Source organism: Scatophagus argus, chromosome 18, assembly GCF_020382885.2.
Source record: "Scatophagus argus isolate fScaArg1 chromosome 18, fScaArg1.pri, whole genome shotgun sequence".
NCBI classification, from domain to species: domain Eukaryota; kingdom Metazoa; phylum Chordata; class Actinopteri; family Scatophagidae; genus Scatophagus; species Scatophagus argus.
The window spans coordinates 4599308-4621309 of NC_058510.1; the positions used below are offsets into that span (position 1 = coordinate 4599308).

At 42.1% G+C, this 22002-nt stretch overlaps 1 protein-coding gene across 5 annotated transcripts in view; it reads right to left on the reverse strand.

Annotated features, from left to right (window-relative positions):
• Positions 1–22002, reverse strand: part of sema5a (sema domain, seven thrombospondin repeats (type 1 and type 1-like), transmembrane domain (TM) and short cytoplasmic domain, (semaphorin) 5A) — a 113255-nt gene that overhangs the window by 33125 nt on the left and 58128 nt on the right. For all 5 annotated transcript variants that reach the window (XR_006841448.1, XM_046371649.1, XM_046371648.1 and 2 more), the window contains 7 exons: positions 20017–20152; positions 15801–16005; positions 12278–12485; positions 10374–10491; positions 7498–7679; positions 6110–6253; positions 1946–2093 (listed from right to left, as the gene is read on the reverse strand). Coding sequence is in view for 4 of the 5 variants with exons in the window: in XM_046371649.1 (XP_046227605.1) it covers positions 1946–2093; positions 6110–6253; positions 7498–7679; positions 10374–10491; positions 12278–12485; positions 15801–16005; positions 20017–20152 (1141 nt within the window). In the remaining variant the exon portion in view is untranslated. The remainder of the gene's footprint in view (positions 1–1945; positions 2094–6109; positions 6254–7497; positions 7680–10373; positions 10492–12277; positions 12486–15800; positions 16006–20016; positions 20153–22002) is intronic.

A 22002-nucleotide genomic window follows, 5' to 3' on the forward strand; every position in this document is an offset into this window, starting at 1 on the left:
TGGGGACAGGTGCAGAGGAGGGGGAGTCCTTGATGAAATGAAAAGAACGCATGCCCATCATTCTTGATCTTCAAGTGCTGCATATAAATTTGTACAGTTTTGCTGGAAAGATAGCTGCCGTTTCCAAGCTCTGTTTCCTGTCTTTCACACTTGAACTTTACCTCAAGTGAATTCAAGCAATTGTTATACAGTAACAGCTGTGTTATTAAGCACCTTATTGGAGCTGTAAATGAAAGGTAGCATATGCTTCTTTGATCTGAGTAAATATGCAGCCATAATACAAGTTAGCCAAGCTGTCCAAATAAAGTCCTCTCCAGGAAAGAGAAGGTGTCTGTGAAATCTGCATGTAATTACGACTGGTGGCTGAAGTGGCCCCAATTAGTCTGCGTCGGCATGTTTGAAGACAAGCAGTCAATGAGAAAACAAAACAAAAAGGGACAACAAGTTAAAGTCCAAGAGCAGCGATGAAAAGAAATGTCATAGGGGAGAAAGGGAGCGAGTGGGTGAAACAGACAGAGAAGACTACTGACTTTATACAAGGTGCTCTTTTGACCTTTCCCACTGACCCAGCTTTGCTCTCTTCTGTATGTCACTTCCTTGTCTGTAATGACTATGAAACGGTCCCCTCAGCTGACACCAATAGAAACTCCCTCTAACATCTCCCGCTCGGTGAGCCTGCGCTCTTCACCAAACATCAAAAATAACCACCACTACAGACAGTCAAAGCGAGGCTTTCCCCTTTTGGAAACAGCAGTGACGAGCTACTCAGATTCCCTCATGCCCGTCATCTCTTTGCTTTTCTGATCCGAGTTCCTACAGGAATGCCGCTGCATTCCCAGGATGCTTTAGTGAAGATAATGGTCCCTGAGCAGTGACAGAAATGTGACAGCTGCCATCTGATGGGGTGCATGTGTGACAGAGAAAGTAGGCACACGTGGCAGCAGATGATATTGTGTGAGTGCTAAATTGTGACTTAATGCAAGGTCAGTCTTTTCATTTGGTTGTTCTGCAGCTACTAATGTGTCAGGCAATTATCAGATATTATATATGCTCTTGAGGTTGCAAGGCCCCGTGTGGGATGTTTCATAACGCTGTCGGTGTATCATTGAGCTTTACAACGGGCCATTACACAACCTGCGGGATGTGCTTTTTCAGCTAAATGTTATTTGGGTCGTTGAATGCTTTTTTTTTTTTAGTGTTTGTCAGATATTTTTTTTAAAATCAAATTTTATCCCTTTAATTTTACACAGCAATAAATTCCATGCATATATCGTGAAAACGTGTGTTTTAAATGTATAAACGCAAACACAGTGTCAAGGATGTGGCGTGCATGCGATTGGAATCTTAATTCCCTAAACCTAAACCATAAACTCAAATTTTCCCTCATGATGATGAAGAAAACCCACAAACAAAAGACACATTTAATGGCTCCCATGCATCCGCAAGACCCTGACCCACATTCTTAAATCCTTTTCCAAGAGGGACCCAAGAAGCCACAGCCATCATGTTCATCCTATCTTATTTTTCCCAGGACTGTGGATGACAGTGAGAGCCTGTGTGTGTGTGTGTGTTTGTTTGAAAATAGCAGCATAACACAAGCATCACGTAATTCTGTCAACCAGAAGAACGCTCATATTTCAACACTTCCTTGCATCATCCATGCTTTGGAGAAAGCTTTGCGGCAGAAAATAAGCCTATTCATATGTGGAGTGATTACTGTGTGTGTGTGTGTGTGTGTTTGTGTGTGTGGCATTAAATAGGTCTTGGTAATAAATCTGATGGCTGCTGCCACTGTGCAAACATAACCAGGGGATTTGGTCGTGTTAGATGTTCCAGTTTCATCATAACCACTGAATGTTCATCGGATCTCAGGGTGACTAGACAATGAACAGATGAACGGATACAAAGACGATGCACAGGAGAGGCTATTGTTTGTGTGACATACCTGACCACACCCGGGACAGTCGTTGCCGTTCTCACAGGTTCTGCGCCGTGACTGGATGCCTCCGCCACAAGGCACAGTGCAGCGTTCCCAGGCTGACCAGGCTGACCAGTAGACGTGCGGCGGGCAGGGCAGGTGTTCATTGCAGTACCTGAGATGGAAGAGCAAAGACAGCTCTTAATTCATCATTTCAAAGCCTTATATAGACATTAAATAGATGGTTTGTGTTAAAAGTCAAGGGCAATTCAGAGCAATGGGCGTTTGCCTCTCCTGAACAAATGGCCTTTTAATCCTTTTATCATGGTTTCAGAAGAATTAACCGTCAGGGCGATAGCATGTCACCCTTTGTCTGTTTGCTTTTGGTGGTGGGCTGCGAGCACTCTGTGAGTTTATTGGAGCTTTTTGGCTGAAAACAGCTACCGTTTCCTCAAAATCAAATCAAACCTGAAATAAAACTTACTGTATAATGGGCACGACTGGATTATGTTTGACCGTGTTTCGAGTTATCTGTGGAAAACGGAATAACTACTTCATCTGACTGAGCGCTAAAATTATATGTAAAGGGCACAGAAGACGTCTCCGCACTTGTGAAACTTTGCCACTGAACTGAAATAGCTACAAAGAGCTCACACCACAAGACAGTGGTGTCTGAAAAGGCGTGTTAACTTGATTTAAAACAAACCCCAACAGATGTCCTTGATGTGGCCACGGAGGGCACAGAGAACAAGGTGAACACTGCGAACCAGAACATCTGATTGACCTGAGACTCTGTAGACAGGTCCCTGGTATAATGGAGTGCGTGTCTTAGCGGAAGGTGCTGCATAAAACTACATCTAAGAACATTCCATCTCTTCACCTTAATGAACGTGCATATGCATTTTGCATAATTCATTGACACAGCCTATTAAAAAAAGCCACAGTGATGCATGCATCATCTCTAATTACATCGTTTTACAAGACAGGATTACTGCGATGTCTAAAATACTTAATTACTCAGTGCCCATTATACAATAAGCCAAACGATTGCCAGGCTTATTAGAGCCACATAATTTATTTTATAACTCCTATAAAATTGCTTTTATTGCTATTTTGTTGTGTTTTGGCACATGACTACCTTTTGAGGAAAACTAAGTCTTCTTGTGCTAAAACAGCTTTAACTTTATACCCTTCCTCCAGAGGCTCAGCCAGCGTATTTCCATTGTGCTAGTCTCAAAAACTCTCCTATTGTTCATGGCGAATCAAAAGCCACATTCTGTATACCCTGGTTGTAAGAATCCTTTGAGCAGAGTGTTCTTTTCCACTTTTACTAATCTGCACGCTTGTAGCGGGATGATACAGCGGGGAAAAGGAGTATGTGGAGAAGTGAGGAAGAGTGTGGATTACAATCTCGCACAAGACTGAGAGAGAGAGAGAGACAGACGCACACACATGCTCTCTCTCACACACCCACACACACGCACGCATTTACAATTCATGCACAAGGGCTTGTACACAGACGCCAAATACCTCTGCTGCACCACGGCACAATGAAAAGCTGCTGCGATCAATAGGAAGCAGATTCAGAGCTTCAGAATCGTCATCATACACACTTTGATCGTTTCAGACAAATCAGAGGCTTTAGCTTCTTATCCTTTTCTTTTAAAAAAAAACACACAGGGCTGATCGGACTAAAACGCTGCTAATTACTCGCTATAGGCTGAGTAAGCAGTGTGGACAATGTCAGTATGCTGAGGGAAATGCCAACAGAAGGTTCATAAATGCAGGCATTAACCAGCCAGATTTAAGCTCACAGCGCTGCCGTGCACGGTCGGTTTCGGAACATTTGCTTTATCTTTAAAAGCTGTGGCTGATGCAAACAATCAAGGCCAAACTTATAGGGAGGCCGCTGGCTAAGACACACACAGGAACGAGCTGAAAGAAGAAGTTTAGCTTGGACTTTGGACTCTTTTTTTGTTAGCTTTGTAAATATGCATGCGCATGTACATATGAGCTCACACCATATGCACGCATGTTTGAACATAAGTCTGGAGCATTAAAGCAAACACGGCACTGAAGGCAACACGGGAAGAACAAAGTGAGGCTTACTCCAGACGCCTAACACCTCTGAAAGGAGGCCTGTGCCCCATAAAATAAAACTCTTTCACGGCATTAAAAGAATAGTTCTGTGAGCAAATAGTTGATAAAGTGCCAGTCCTTTTCATGCTACGCGGATTAAAGCTTTCACAAAAGACTTTACCTATTTCACAGATGAGTAACTATAAACAACAGATATGCTGAAAGTTTTTGAACACCGTTACACGAGTCAAACATCCAGTGAGAAGTTTTACCCAGTTTTTGCAAGTGGTACACTTGCCTGATACACTTGGATAGGCTCATATTGAACACACACACAAACATTTTCAAGCATCCCTTTCCTATCTTTCTCTCCCCCAGGCAGATTCAAACTGACACCATATAATTCATCTTTTTACACATTCTCTCTATCTATCTCTGTCCTACTGCTCATCTGTCTGCCTGCCTGCCTGCCTGTCTCTCTCTCTCACACACACAGAAACACACACACACACACACACAAAAGATTCCTCTCCTTTCATTCCTTCTTTCCAAAGGTCCTTCTCCAGACCTCACAGCTGGCCTCAAACTTGCCTAAGGTGTTTCGAATAGCTGAACAGAACAAGTACTGAGAGCAGGAAGCGGAGATGAAACAAAGCAGATTAAAGCCGGGAGAAAGAAACAGTGGAGGTGGCAAAATCTGCGTCTAGGCCTCCCGTGGTCTTCGGTGCCAGCCAGCTTCGTTTTTTGTTTTTTTTTTCTGTGTTGGAGAGTGTTTCATGAGTGACTGGACTGTGATGGTTCCTTCAGATTTCTGCTCCTGGTGGAGGAGCCCTTAAGTGAGGGGCTGCAGGAACAGGAGTGAATCAGCGAGATAGAAAATGGGAGGTGGGAAGACAGGGGAGGTGCAGGAAAAGGAGAAGAAGAGGGTATAATAAAAGGTTCAGGTCCTTGAACCGTAGGTCCTTGATGGCAGCGTCCCATTCCGTCGCATTACTGTTTCTGTTGCCATGGTAACAACTGGTAACAACTGATTTTTCGCATCCCCTCTGAACTGTATTTATTTGCACTTTTTCTGCCTTCACCTCTGGTTATCAACAGGAGTTGGATGAAAAGCATGATGACACTGGGGACACAGACCCTCACATCATTAACGTGGTGTCTGTAGTTCAGTATGGATAATGTTTTCTTGGAGCCATGATTAGAGAGGGGTCTTAGGTTCAAGGGTATTTGTTATATGGGAAGAGTGACCTTTTTCCCCCTCTTTCTGATCCAACATAGAACTGAGATTAGTTGATGAATGACAGACGTTTTATCTCTTATCCACGTTAACAACCAACCTATATAAGCAGGTGGTTAGAGATGATTCGGCAGTGAGTTTCTATTGGCTTGGATCCACTCACATGTACGCAATTGATGCTGGGTTGCTTTGCAATTAACCTTTTTATACAAGCAAGACGGTGTCAGCGGAGATCATTTTCAACATCTTCACATCATCGCTATCTAATATACAATGATTAATAAATACCATTCTCCATTAAAAGGGAATTTAAAATAAAGTGATATAACTACACGTCTGATTTTAAACACCTTGCTAGGTGTCACAGTTTTCCTCAGTCATTTTCTCATTTGGCAAACGCTGAACTAAAGTTTGAGACAATCAGAACAGATTTTGACCTTTACTACCTGGGCTGCTTTGTATGTCTCTTTGTGCTGCTTCACATTCTGTCTCCTTGAAAACCAGATTTTTTTTCATTTTTTATTTATTTTTATTTTAGGCTTTGAGGGTTGCTTAGAAACCACACAAACATCTTTAAAAAGGCGATTATTCTACGCCAAAGCCTCCAAAGCTTCAAAATGCAGACTCGGCCTGTGTGTTAAAGCCAGATAATTACCCAAGCACAGGCCTATCCCACTCATTCCTTAATTGGCTGTCACAAAGTTGGACAGAAGTGAGGAAAAAAGGAAAAAAAAGAAAAAGACACAGGCAAAGTCATACTTCCTAAACTGCAGGTTGCAAATCATGGAACAAAATAGTTTTTTCTCTCGTTAACATGTGCATATTTGCTTTATCAGTGCATGTGAATGAACGTTTGAGCATGAAGTGTGTTATACCTCTCCTCGCGGTTCTGTCCCACACACACTCGTCCGCCGTGGCGAGGGGTGGGATTGCTGCAGGAGCGTTGGCGGACCTGGAAGCCGATGCCACAGGTGGTGCTACAGGGAGACCAGGATGTCCAGGGGGTCCACGCTCCGTTTCTGTGTGGAAACACAATCAGGGCAGCTTCAGTTTAAGACACATTAGTCACTGATGGAGAGGTGATGGGTGCTGCAAGAGTCCAGTACATGAACTACGAAGTCCCATGAATCTCATGAGCTGATCACACCACGAGGAACGCCTTTTGTTTTCCTTGTAGAAGACTTACAGTAAGGTTTGAATTTCAGTTTGCATGTCGTGTTTTAGGATTTGAAGGCGTATATTAAAGTAATTCAGAACATTTAATGACAATGAAGACATGCTTTTGCTCACAGAAGAGGTTTTGGTCTTTCTTTTACCAGATTCTGCTATTTTTAGTGCTCGGGGAAAATAAGAGAGAAAATCCATTTCTCCTGACATGTTTCACGGTAAAGACCTCAGGACGCCACTTAAGCTCTTGGTTGCCAAATGATCACGGTAAATAACTAATTAAAATAAATAAGAAGAAGATCAGAATTGACCTACAATGCATAGAGTCGTTTTATAAGCTTCTCTTAGCTGTCTCAGGGTAGCTCTGACTGAGCATGAAGGCCTGGGATTTCTTATGAACACAGTGCTTATATCAATGGATTAATCTATCAGTCGAGTAACAGAAAAGTAATCAAATTTTGATAAACAACAAGTAGCTACAACAAGTAGCTCAAGACATGAATAATGGAAATATAGTACATAATAAAAGCTTTTCTATCTGATAGGACTACATTAGCTGTGCTCTTTTGTAAATTTTATATCTTGGGCTCTGAAAACTATATTCTATTTTAATTTATCATTGCAGTGCTGTCAGACATTAATTAGATCAAAAGATGAAATACCAAATAAGCAAATTAATAATGAAAAATAACCCTTGGTTGCTTTACCTTCTCAACTCACACTTTGTATCCTTCATGGAAGGACATGTTCACAAGAGCTGCTCAGCAGATGCAGCGGCAGCATCTCAGTTAATTTTAACTCTTAGTGTTAAAACCATCATATCAGCTGAATGGATGGAAAAACAACACCCAATCAACACTTCTGAACCCTGAATTACTGACTCTGAATAAGCAAAGCAGAACAGTAAACAGTGTGAAACAGTGTGGATTTCTCATGAGCAGATGTGAGGATGCAGGGAATAAATTAACAAATTTAAATTAACAAAACTACCTAACCACACAGAGAAAGGTGCCTTCGTATTTGTAGGCTGCTGACAGAGACAGAAGACAGAAGAAAGATTTACAGATGTTTGCAGGTGTGTCGCCACAGAATTTACCTGGAGCAGTTGGCGACCTCCACACTGATGCCATAGCACTGCTGGCCCCCACACTGAGGGGCGGGGTTATTACAGGCTCTTGTCCGACACAGACAAGACCCTGCGCTGCCTCCATCATTATGACTACATGTGGACCAGCCAGACCAGGAGCCAAAGCCTCCATCAACAGTCACATTACGGATCTGTGAGCAATGAAAAGGGCCAAAAATAAAGCATTTAGGAGTGATGGCTTTTCTCAGAAACTAGTCATTGCATTGAACCGATGCTCTCAGAGATGTGTGGCTCTGGGAAACGTATCCCATGGCTACTAGGGCAGATGCAAACAGAAATCAATTTGCCTCAAATAGATACAAAAATAACTGCATTACAGCACATCTGAAAATTGTGTAGACATATGGACAAAAATGTGCTGTAAACACTTGGAAGATATGATGAGATTCCAGAATAGCAGAGGAGATATTCAGAGAGGCAAATCAATGGTGTGAATGGACACATTCAAAGGACCGAAATATGAGGAAATAAAAGTGGCAGCATAAATAGATATCTGAATCACAACAGAACAGAAAGGCTCCGATATTTACAGGAGCTATGAATTACGAGTGATATCTTGGGCGTATGAGCTAACTACAAAAATGCACCCGCGTGAGATTCAGATCTGCAGATGATATGAGCCATGTCATTGCTACATTCCAGGGTGATCTAAAAAATGTGAAGAACAATTTCATACAGGGGAGAAAAGAGAAGCGTGATCATCAGCTGCTTTGGCAGAAGCAGAAATAACCTCTGCCATCCGCTCTTACTGCTAATTGAACTCTGCTGTGTGCCTACGTGGGGGATGGTTGGCAAACACAGACAACATTTGCATCAGTGGACTTCAGAGAAAGCAAACAACCAGACAGAGACAGACAATAACACATCACTGTCAGTTTCATTTACAGCTGAGACTAAAAAGGACTGTACAGGTACATATCAATATACAAATTTAATGCTTTGTAAAAAATTAAAACATTTTTCTTTACTTATAAAAAAAATAAAAATAATAATTTCTTTATAAAATTGCAACAGCTGTCTGTTTTATTCTAAAGAACACTTTAACATCAGGTTTTTGAAGCCTGGGTACATTAAAGGCACTTTTAGGCAGAATGGGGTCCATTAAAAGCATTTATTGAGTAGAACCTTTAATTTTACCTGAATAAAAACATGCAAAACAGTGACTAAGAATAAGTTTAAAACTGCCTAGGAACAGATTTTTTAACTAGTCTCTGCCTACACAGTGTAAATCCATCTCCAGACTTTCAGACATTCAGCCTGTTAATGGACTCATGGGGAGTGAAACACTAACTGTGATAAAAGACAACTTCTTGATTTTAAGCTTTTACTGCTTGGCATTGAAGTGCTGAAAGCAGATAATCTTCTCATCTTGGTCTGGCTTCACAAGCCCCTTTCTATAGTCATTTCTCTCTGCCAGCATTCAAAGCTGTTATTGCCAAAGTTAATTCATGCTCATTCTGAATGGATTGGACCTGGTTAGACCAAAGTTAAGTGAGTAAATACTGGTGTAGGCAGTATTTGGCCAAATTAAAATACATCAGAACTAAAAGAGTGGTGGCTACAGGGGTGCTGGAGACATGGATATTTTCTCAAAACTTGCTCTTTAAAGCAACAGTTTAGAGACAGTTGGCTTAGCTTAGCATAAAGCCAGTAAACAGGGAAACAGCTAGCCTGGCATTTTTGATTTTGTACAGATTAAACAAACACCAATTAACACGAGCATGTGTTAATTAGTGAGCTGCAGAGACGTTGACCTTTTTTCAATTTATTGTCATTTTTAGCTTTGAATAGCGCAAGACCTGCTGTAGCCCCCCAGTTTCCAGTCTTTATGCTAAGTTAAGCAAACCATCTCCCGGCTCCAGTCTTATATTTACTTGCACAGACATGAATTTGGTATCAATTTTGTCATCTAATTCTCAGTAAGAGAGCAAACAAGTATGCTTCGCAAATTGAGCGATCCTTTGAAATATAAGCGATAAACAGTCAAGCGAAACTAATTTAAAGTAGAGACAGCATACATGAAAATATGACTAAGTTCGACGCAGTAATGACTACATACTAATACTCTGATTGGCTGAAAAAAAACGTTGAGCTGAAGCCAAAATCATAATATGTGCGTCTGTTTATGCACATAAGCATGCATATCTGTCCATGTATATATCGGCGTGCATATGTGGATGCAAGTGTTGGCCAAGTTTCTGCCAGAGCTCTGCTGACAGATGTCACTGGGCGCTCAGTGGCTTGAGTGCCAAATGTTCCTCTGAACGCGAAGCCACATTAAAGAGTACGGTGGCACACAGCACTCTCAGCTGTGACTGGCTTGAAAATTATGTCTGCGAAACCCTGAAAAACAGCGAAGCTGTGCTGAAATTGATAGGCTTACTGCCCCCTAATACTGCTCCCAAAATTGGTGCACGTTAGAATAAATGGAGGAGCTGTTTTGCTAATGAACAAGCAGTCAGAGGTGAATGATTGAAGCAGTGCTCTAGATCATTCCCGGGGTACACATTGCTCCCTTCAAGTCAAGTTGTTCAGTCCCTTCTTCGGCGAGGATATATCTTTTCGGCTGGTTTTAAGGGTCTGTGCTTGCAAGTTGTGAGTGTATGGAGAGAATACAGAGTAAGAGCTGCAACTAGCATTGGAGAGGAGCTCACACGTATTCAATTTACGTGAGGAGGACAGCACGGAGGCCGAGTAATGATAATTGTGTGCTCTGTACCAATTTTAAAAGTTTCAAAGTCAACCAAGGAAGCCGGTAACAAGCAAGTGAAGTACAGTGGTGGTGGTGGGGGATAAGGTGGGTGGTGGATCAGGCGGCAACTCACAGGGCATTTTGTGATACTCTGTTCCCATTGGCTCATTCTGACACTTTCCTCCAGTGTGGTGCATTTCTTCAACAACAGGTCCCAACCACAATATGGGTCTCTGGCCCCCACACAGGCTCTGGAAGGACAAAGAGAATGAAGTTCACTTTATAATGGGCTTTTGCTAAACTGTCATATGTGAATACAGATAGCTGTGCACCGTGACGGAACATGAAATCAAACATCAGGTTTAGGTTTAGGCGGGGAGATTAAAAGAAAGGAGATTATGGAGAAAGTTGGGAGATAAGATGGTGGGAGAAATGATGGATGTAACAATAGGAAATGGGAGAGATAAGACGGGAGAGGAAGGTAGGGGAGACGGTGGCAGAGTAAAGAAGGGGGACGCATGGTAGGAGAGAAGTGTAAAGGCTGAAAATTAACATAGATGAGAGGGAGGGAACAAGGTATTCAAGTGACAGAAAAAAGGAGCGAGATAAGTAAGGCAGAAAAAAAATGTTAATTTTGTTTATTCGTGAATGTTGACTATTGCGATGGACTATAATGCTTAACACAATGCGCTGCCTGATTTCTCACGTAATCTTCAGCCAGGCGTCAGGATTTCAGTTTTTGTGTCCACGCACATGCACACACATGTATCTGACTTAAATAGCTTATCAGCCCAGCAAATATTCACTGTGAGGACGCTATAGCAAAGATACCTGGATCTGTCTCTGTCGTATCGGCTCCAGGTTGTTTATTGAGAGCAATAAAAAGCCTGATGTTACTCTTTTCATGCAAATACGAGTCTGCGGTGACAGCACAATGACAATATCTCTGAGCCACAAGCATCAGTGCTGCCTGACACGCCCGAGTGAAATGTAACCAAAGCTGTCCGTGGTTTTCATAACAATGAGCCGAGAGAAACACAAGTGCACCTGTGCAAGGACACAAGATCATACGCAGCCATCCACACGAAAATGCGAAAAGGCAGACACTAACACGCGTGCAGGGTGGCTGACGTAGTGTCTGGGCGCCTAACGAAAAGCAGAGAGTTATGGACAGGGATATCAGGGGTGATGACAGCAGTGCAAAATGAAAGGAAGACAGAGCAAGCTGATACCTGTCTTTCAGAGGGCCTTAAGGCCTTGAAGATTATACACCACCCATCAGTGAGCCACACAACAAACACAGCCAAACAAAGAGAGAGCCGCCTAATATTTCAGGTGGACCTCAAAGAAATGTCAGCGATGAACTCGGTAACTCTCCCTGTACTGCAGCTGCCAGTCTGTGTGCATGTTTGCTCTTTCTTACTGTCTGGCGCTCTCTATTAAAGAAAAAAAAAACGTTGTGAGAGAGGTGATGAAGTGCCATAATGGCTGCAGCATATATCACAGAGCAACAGCTGTAACGTGCAGCCTTAACTCTTCTGCTCATTGTGCAACAGACAAGAATGCAGGTGTGATTCTTTTTCTGTGTGCAATGATGGATGGGATCCCGATCTTATGGTGAGTCTTCACACCCCGTTCTCTGTCTCCGGGTTTCGTTGCCAATATTTACGCTTTGACGAAGCGTCTTGCAGACAGACAGAAACTCAATACAGTATATCTACTTCACACACACACAAACACACACACAGAGCTGCAGCAGAAAACGTACGGTTCGATGATGATGAGAGGAAGACAGTGAGACAGACAGACAGACAGACAGACAGACAGAGGGCAGCCTCGGGCACCTCCAGTGGCTCAGACAAAAGCTGATTTACAGGGTTTAGAATCTCAGCAAAGGCCCCCGACCAACACACAGGCCTGGCCCCCTCAGATAAAGTGCATCTTATGAAAGAGGGAGCTTTAAAACTTTGCTGAGTGCATATTTACTTTTGAGAGTTCCCACTGAGATTAATGGCGTTGGTTTGTGCATGTACTTACTCTCGGCTCTTGTGGTAGCTGCATCTCTTGAGCGGGATCTTGATGACCTGGTCTCTAACACCCACATAAAGCTCGCTCCGGCTGTGCAGAATCAGCAGGCTTCGGATCGGCTGCCTCTTCCTGGGTGGGAACAGCTCGATCTCCTCCAATAGGCAGCTCCCCGTGGACTGATTGAGAGGGGAAAGCACTTTCCTGATAGTACCATAATCTGTAAGAGAAAGAATGAAAGAGGAAATGGTCACAGAAAGGAAACAGAAGAAGTGTTTATCCGCACAGGAAAATGTAAAATGGTGGCGAGCAGATGAGAGAAGGGGTAAGAATAGCAGAATATGAAGAAGGAAAAACCTAAATATATATGCCCTGGATGAGCACAACTGTACACAAGCGGATGTGAACTCAGTGTGAACCATAGAAAAATCACTTCCTTATGAAATAAGGAATATGGTGGTAGAAGCCGTGCCAAGCTTGGTTATGCCACCAACGTGCAGGGATGTAGATGCAACCAGGGAATTGGTATGGCAACCGAATACACAATTTCTCGCCTACTTTTCTTTGAGGGTATATTCCAGGAGAAGAAACCTCTTTGTAGTTCTGAGAGAGAAGAGTGTGGTAATGCATGTCATTGTGAATACACCCTGCCCTTTATCTTATGTAAGGTAGGCCCCCTGAGATAAAGTTAAGGGCGTTTTCTTTTGAGAACACTAAAACAAACATCATCTATTATACATGAAATCCCCTGGGTGAAGATAAAGTAATTAGGTGCACAATGTTACCAAGGGAAGAAAGGTGAATTGCTAATAGATAGTTTCAGAGTAAGGGATGCAAAAGTTAAAGGTCCAAAGCAAAGGATTTAGGGTGTTTAAGCGGAAGGAAGGGAATACAATATTCATAATTATGTTTTCATTAGTGTATAATCACCTGAACCTAAGATTCTCTGCGTTTTTGTTACCACTGAATGACCCTTTCATATTAACGTGAGGAGCAGGTAGGTCCTCTTCCTCCATGTTGTACAGCCATGTTTCCACTGCAGCCCAGAGCAGACAAACCAAAAGCTGGCTCTGCAGAGGTGCTTTTACATTCTAGCAAATGTCCAATGGGAGAGCGGCAGGCTATGTAGACAGTTTGACAAAGTGGCATAACTGTGTAGCAACAACATCACAAGATGCATAGGGGCCAGCAACGGATGATTAGCCCCCTTTTTTTAAGTATGGGAGTTGACATTTTTGTCTCATTGCTGACTGATCTGATGGGTTGGGAACATGTGAGCTTTGTGCAGGAACTGGAGGCGTGTGTGTAGAAGCAGTGAGCTTCCTAAAAAGATTCCCAGTAACTCCAAAGTTGCCTTATAAACATGTTGTGTGTTCTCAGCCGGCTGTTTTTGTTTATGTTTGGAGGTTGCTATGTGCTGGCATAGGCTAACATTAGAACATTAGAAATTAGAAATTGTGGCTCATTAAAGACAGTCAAAATGCTTGTTACTAGTTTACATTAAATTAGTCTTGCACTTACATATAAACATTACATCAAGTCATATATATAAAAACGTGAGGGGACTTGTGGACTTGCTGCTATCAATTAAACATTATCATCTCTATCACTATATGCCTCCTCCTCAGATATGGTACTTCACCACTAATTTTGAGTTGAACTGCTTAAGTGCATTCTCACTTTTATTTTAATATCCACTCGAAAATTATTCCTCGTTTTCTCTGTTTATTTGCAGGCTACGCACCTCTCTGATTTGTGCTGCTGCAGCCCACTGGGGATCAATAAAGACTTATCTCCCTTGACAATGTCACCTTTTTTAATTCTGCACATGCTGAAATAATTACTTTTGCTGTTTAGTAAGTGCTAAAGACATGTAATTCAATTGGTGATACGTAATAAGGAAGTTATAAGCAACTCGACCCACACTGGCCCCACTGGTTTCTGTTTCTCAAGGTCTGTACCTTCACAATCTCCACCACCAGATAAAAAAACAAAGTACTTTGGTGAAATAGGAACTTAGAAAAAAAAAGATTTTGAAATTTAACTGAATTATGTTCACGTCAGAGTTCACTGCAAGAGCAAGAGATTTACTAAAGAAGTGAATGGAGGTATGATTTAAATATATTCATATTTTATATATTTTGTAATTTAAATTACAGAAAGCTACACCTTGGCATTTTTGGCCCCCCAGTTGGAGCTATCAGGTTTTCCACAATGGCCCCAATCAGCAGAGAGCATTTAGGCGTTAATAACAGCATGTGATTAGGTACAATGTGTGCACTACGCAATGGCCCTGGCAGTGTTTCAGATGTTTTCATTAGCGTCTGGTTATTGTCTGGGGAACTTGCAGTGTGGGCAGCTCTGGTCCGACGCTACATTGATCACAGCACCATGCAAACAATGAGCGGGGAGTTTTTGAGGGAGATGCCAAGCACAGAGCCAGTGAACTGGAACAGGCTGTGCGTGTATGTGTGATATCCTAAAATAACACTGACGCTACAACAGGAAGATCATGTTGACATCTCCCAGTGGTCCTGCGGTACATTAGCACGGTGAAGTGGGTCACTACGTTCAAATTCTGTTTGGTGGATTTTTTCGTAATCCATATTTTCTGTCATATCATAATACAGAACAGACACCAAACGCCACTGTGTATCTGGCGTCTTGCTGATGCTGTTTTCAGCACTTTGCCAAGTCTAACGTCACATACTGTCACAGCAGGATGATCAAACAGCCTACTGATAAGCAGGCAGCGCCATGCAGTTCAGACAGGGAAAAACGTAGAGAGTTTAAATCAGAGTTGTATGTGTGTCTTATTAATTATCCGTCCGTCTTCTCTTGACACATGGCTGCTGGCTGTTTCTTGGTGTCTACGATCTCTTAGTAAGCAACTGCATGGGAGTGATATGCAGTGCGATGAGTGTGTCAGTGCATATGGAGGACATATGGAGGTAAAGAGCAATCAAACTTGTGTCAGGATTAAACTTTGAAGTCTCAGAGCTACAGATCTGCAGGCCTCTATTTTTTCTCATGCTTGAAGTGCACTTCAAGGGCTTAAAGCTATTGACTTTGGAAGTATTCATCTATAACAATCAACATTCACCGACAATAAAAGAATAAGGTTAGGGGTATAATAGGTAATAGGTCTATTAATTTTAGCAGTCCTAAAACCATTCTGCTCCTCCAGAGTGTGATTTTATCAGATTTGACTGAAAAAAAACTGTCATCACATGTTTAATGTAATAGTGCTGAAGCCTGATGGGCATTTGACAGTTTGTGATTTAATATATTTTTTTTTGCATCAAATCCACATTAAACCTGTGAAAGGAGGTGAAAATCAAGGCAAAAATACAGAAATCCCTTGTGTGAAATAACAAAAAAAGACCTATGCACCTATGCACCTATGTTTATGTTAAGATAACCGAAAATGACAGCACGTAGACACAAGTACTGCACATGTATGAGAACAGAGCAGCTTTATAAAACATGCACTTGTGCACAGGAAGTCAAAAAACACTCCATGCTATTAACCTACCTGTAGCCAAGAAAATGATGTGAAACAGCATGTCTTTCCCCTGCACCACATCCACCGCCACATGAGTGAAGCGCACATTATCCTCCATGAAGTAGGGCACAGGAACCACGGGCTGGACCACCTCATGCATGAGCAAAAACTTCTGAGCGTCCTGCAGGTTTCTTTCAGTTAGGTTCACGTAGGAGCCAGAGTCGATTGTGCCGCACTGTGGAGATGGGGAGGACAGAAAGGATAAGTTTGACTGACTACATCAATAAAAGCCAAGCTATTTGGGATGGCAAGCGATGTTAATAAGTGCTGCCAGAGACGGGGAAAGAGAAGGATTGAATGATTAAATGAACAAGGCTTTAATGTCGATTACCACCTCGATGTGATGGTTTGCTGTACTCACATCCTTAAGGCTTTTGTAGTGAACACATCACAGCTGATGAAAGAAGAGTGAATGAATGTTTGACTGAGCATGCAGTTATCTCTTTTATTAGATTCTTCCTCATATGCATATATATTGCTGGGGAGTTTTATTAGTAACTCAATAGTAATGAGTCTGGCTGTTATTTTTTCTTGAACCTCAAAAATAAGCTAAAATCTCAGAAATGTTGTTATTTTCAAAGCTTCATTATTGCTTTTTATATTACACAAAATATGCATCCTGTAAAATGCTGCAATCTAATTCAAACAAAGGACTCTCCCAAAAATATCAAAATTACTTGCATCGACAATGTTAGGACCTGCCTAGAAAACAGTTGGAATAACAGATTAATTTGGTTTTGTCAGGCACTATTGGCTCCACATCCTCATTCTGTGTCCCACACGAAGCAGCGCTGGTGCCACAGCTCTTGGTTATAATGTCATATATCTGATATGTAAGATATTTCCCCAAGTTCTGTTATTACATGCAGTTCAATAAAGTGTACTGTCTCCAAGTGGGACTGAAAATAAGGAAATATTAAGGAGTCAAAAGTATTTTTATTTGTTTGTGATGTTGCAGACTGCACAAGTTTATATGTGCTTTCAACAATAAAATTTGAATTTCCTCTTCTTTTTCTCTAAGACACAAAATATTAAAAGATGACAATGCTATCAAAAGCATCCTGTATTACAATGAGCCACTGTGAAAATATTAATTCTGTTGATTCCACCGAGCAGAATGGGACCAAGTGAGGCCAGTCCGGCTGAGGCAGAGCTGTATGAGTAAATCTAACCATGCATGTCTCTTCTCAGTAAAAGAGGTCCCAGACTGGGGACATGGGTTTGGACTGAAGGCCCATCCACAAAGCAAAGGAGCTACTCCAAGACCGCCACACTAATCCCAATACCTGGAGCTGCTTTTGTTTATGACAATGTATCACAGAAGCACTGGAGAAAATTTGCTCGAGGCTAAGCGTTCACGGCTTCGTGGTACTGAGCTGAGACTGGACCTTGGGTGGTGATTAGTTCCCGCTGACTAGCCATAGTAGCAGCAGCACCGCAGACACTTTATACGGATCTATTCCTGGCCTTCCCTGGGCTGACAGATGAGAGTCATAGCGGGATTCCCTGGGATGTGCAACGCTTCAGTGCCCTCACCACATCAGGACATGGGAAATTAAAGCCCTGAAGGACGTGGAAATGCAACAGTGTGTATATGTGCCTTGAATGTGAAGCATGCGCCTCAGCCAAATGACAACTAATGTCTAAGGTTCTCTTCTGGGCTTCGTCCTTGCATTACTTGCATGTGTGTGAATCCCAAAGTGTCTGCATGATTGCATTTCTGCCACAGTGAGACAAAGTTAGGTGCTGACCAGCGAGGGTCTATCACATCTGTGAATGTACAGAGAGAGACGGATGTGGTGATTTCCTCAGCGCAGTCAAGGTGAGGGACAGAACCATCATTTGGCTGAGGACCCATCCAACACTCAGCTGTCCCGCTCATCATCAGCACACTCTGCTCTGCCAGGATGATAAGTGCCACTGAGAAATATGGCTATATTACAGCATGTTTTTGCCAAATGGCCTTTTGTTTAAAATGTACCCCATGTTGTTAAATTTCAGCATCCCATTAAGATCTGATGCTCAGTTGTGGCTCAAAATGATGATAAACAAAGTTGAAATGTCTCTAACAAACTTTCCATCAGCTTTTGCCTCAGACTCCATTTTCTCCTACATATGGAACTTAACAATGAATGGGTTTTTACAGTAAGTGATTACAGTGCGACAGAAAACCTGTACAACAGAGAGACGGCATTAGGTCCTAAAGACCAAAGAACATGACTCACAGCTTGAATAAACACAGCAGGATCACTCTGTGTGGTAGAAATAAATAGGAGGGATTTTCTCTGCAGACACACAGGGAATTAAGCTCTCAATCAGTGATCAGTGTGACTGTGGAGCGATGAGTTCACCGTCACATCCCTATTTGGCAGAAATCTGCAGCCCTCTATTTTTGCAGGCGTATTTGTGTACAGCAGAGATGTGCACGGCCAGTGGCTTTTATAGATGCTGGTCTCCCCGTAGGTGTGTGTTTGTTCATGTACATGTTTGTAGGTGTGTGTGCACAAAGGGCTGGGGGGAAAAAAACAAGTGCAGGCCATAAATCCTGTGCTCGTAAATCTAATCCTCCAACACTGACAAATGCTTGATGAAGATGTCACTGAAACCTAGATAAAGTGTGCATCGGTCCAGCAGTGAGGAGCAGCCATTGTGCCAAAGCTTAAATGGAGAGAGGCGGATGGAGAGGAGAAACCGATCCTGGTTTATCCTTGAGGAACATGGGCTGATGGGTGTATAGGAACCTCTATGTGATGTCCCTACAGTCTGCTGATCAAGATAAATCTGTGGTCAGCACTGACCAGATGACGGAAATTGGTTTTCTCGAAGGTAAGTGCATTTTAGACATATAGATAATGTTGTATATTTTTCTCAGTAACCTGTCACAGCTAGCATTTTTTCTGCACGACCATGTCATTATAGATAATGCGTGCATAACTTTTCGATAGCAGGCACCGCGAACGCTCATGCACCCTCCGGATGGAAACATGATTGAGGTCCCACTGATGGGAAACTTGCAGAAGTGAGACGTGTGCCACTCATTGGCCGCCAGACCTCCGAGGGAATTCAATCCCTCATGGAGAGCTGCATGGACTAGCTCCCTCACTATCTGCTAAGCCCACGACAACTGAGAGCCACCTCTTCTAATAAAACATTCCCTTTGTGTCATCAGGACAGAGCAGCACCTCAAAATGGGATAATGCCCCTGCACTCGGTTTGCTCCTCTGGGCTTTAGGACAGAGAATAAACATAAAGTGCCACTTGTGCAAAACAGTTTATGAGTAAGGAACCGCAGTTCAGAGAATGAGTCTGTGAAAGATCTTAAAGGAATGATGATGGTGCCATTGTAAAAATCACTGGATTTTATAACGAGCGGTCATAACATGTGTGTTCATGAGGAGAGAGAGGGATGATTGAAAGAGAAAGGAAATTAATGAGAGTGAAGCATTTGCTGGAACTCTGAGGCACGCTCATCAGGGTGCACACACATTTATTTATGAGGACACACACACACACATAAACACCACATGCACAAATTTCCTCAGGCAGGCAGTTTTGATGAGTCTAAACCACCTCAAGCATGAACAAATGATCATTAAGGATTAGCTCTGAACTTTAACTCACACGCATATTTGCTTTTGTCAATGTATTTGTAGCCAGCTAATGATGTGACTATAGTAATGCCAAAATTGTATCTTTGCACAAAGATACAACTAAGACGGTGAACACGATAAACATTTCACCTACTTAGTGGCATAGCACCTGCAGCAGGTAGTGAGAACAGCTGAAAAGATCATTGGGGTCACTTTCCTCCCGACCAAGGACATTTACACCACATGCCACATCCGCAAAGCCCTCAGCACTGTGGACGACCCTGCGCACCCACACAAACCGTTCACTCTCCTGCCGTCCGGGAAAAGATACCGAAGCATTTGGGCTCTTACAACAAGACTGAGCAACAGCTTCTTCCCCAAGTCATAAGACTCCTCAGTTCTCGGAGGCTGAGACTGAGTTCTCTACACATCACATCATGCACATTGTCACCTTATACCTCATAATCTTAACAATAACCGTTCTCCCTGCACTTTATACTGTCAACACTGTGTACAATACTGTCCATACCTCTGCTTTATGTCTGTCTCACACATTTCATAACAGGTAGACTATTTGTCCTGTTTCAGTGTTGTACCTGAAAGTCCGGGTTGGGGTTGGGGTAGGGAAGCCACGCAGACCTCGAGTTCTCCTGGTACTTGAAGGGCCCATTGAAGACTTGTGATATGGCACTGAGATTGAAGGCACACACCGCAGATGCAGCAATGCTGTTTCTGAATGTTTGGAACAAGAAAAAAGACACCCAACAAAGTGGGGAGAGGGGAGAGAGGATGGGGGGGATGATGGATGGGAGAGGGACAAACAGAGGAAGGTATTAGGAGGAAGAACTCTATAAAAAGAACACCACAGCTCTAGAAGAAAACCCTGTTCAGATTTTCTTGGTCTTTGTAAAGCTGGCCTCTGTATGTTTGCATTTCATCCAACAATACAAATCCAACACCGGGCACACAGACGCCGTCATAAGTGATTGTCATTATTGGATTATAAATCCAGCAATAGGACTCAGTTAAGCTGTTGGGCCCCTCTGATTAACTGTACAGATCTCGTTCCTGAAATACAGCTTTGACTTTTTAAGCTGTCAGTTTCAACAAGTACCGGTCTCCTCCCTCCGAAGAGAAAGTAAAGAATGAGAGTATTAACTCTCAACTCAAACTGTGAGACTTGGGCGAAGTGAATTATAATCCAATGTGGCTGTTCATTAAACTCTGTGCCTGCAGGGGGAAATGTTTCCAATACCCTTCAAAAGACTTCTTTTTCAGCAATGTGAAGGCATTGACCATAAAGAATAGATTACTCAGCTTTTAATAATGGTCTGTGCGTGCATGAGTGTGTGTGTCTGTGTGTTAGTGAGTATGAGGAGGTTAAAAGATGAGAGAGAAAAGAGAGGAAATGGCGTTTGTGAAAATAGAAAATAATAGTTTTCATCCATGGATGCATCTCATCTCTTACGTCCCCCATGTGCATGATACAGTGTACATGATGATAAGCTTTTTCACATTATTTAAACATGAGTGGGCAGAGGAGCAAGCAAGTCTGTTTGTCGGCTGGTTTGAGTCCTTATGAGAGGAGATTTCTACAGGAAATTCAATTTGAGATGCACTTTTAAATATGCCATGTAAACATCATTGTCATGTTATGTATCACTCTATTCTATATACTCAGTGCACATGCCACAAAAAGGTCACATGCCAAGTTAATGCAGATGCAGACAAAGCGTGATTGTTTACACAAATGCCAGTGTCAAGCCAAAAACACCCTGAATTATACATGAAGCTATTCTGCAGGTGCATTAAAATCAACAAAGAATAAAAAGAGAAGAAAAATCTGCCGATATGTGTCCATATATTTCATCTGATCCCAAGATGCTGAGAGCTGGAACTCACTTCAGGTCATCCTTCACAATGCAAATTATACATACTATCAAACATACGATTAGAACTGGGTTGATTTAATTCAATCAAACGACTCAATCTGATTATTCACAAAGGCTGCGAGAAATGCATGCATATTACAGTACAAAATAGAAAGGCCTTAGATGGGAAACAGAGCAATTTGTGGAAATTTACGAATCACTTGTGGCAGAAAAAAATTAATTTGCTAATGCAAAACTGAAATTGTTGAATAAATAATAACATAGGCCTTGGAACAATTAAAATTTAAACATACTGCTTAAAAATATGACCAATAAAGCATAATCAAACCTTTGCGTTGCATGTTTAAACTAGCAGGTAGGACTAACTGAGGACAGTGCTGCTCCTTTATTTCCATGTCTTCAAAGAAAACCAGGGACCCCTTTCTTAGCTTTCCATAGTGTATAAGTATCCAACAGGTGAATATTTAAGACTCTTGTTTGAGCTTACTTTTTTTTAAACATTAACTGGAAATGTTGATTTTCCATCAACTCATGGAGCTAACAGTAGCTCAATTTTGTCATTTCAAAAGCCAAAATCAACAGCTGCTAACTAGTTAGAAATGTGACGCAGCTTTTGTCGACCTCTTTCTAAAATTCTTTCAAATATTTGTTTGACTTGTTATTTGACTTTGTTACTGTTGACTTCGTGTT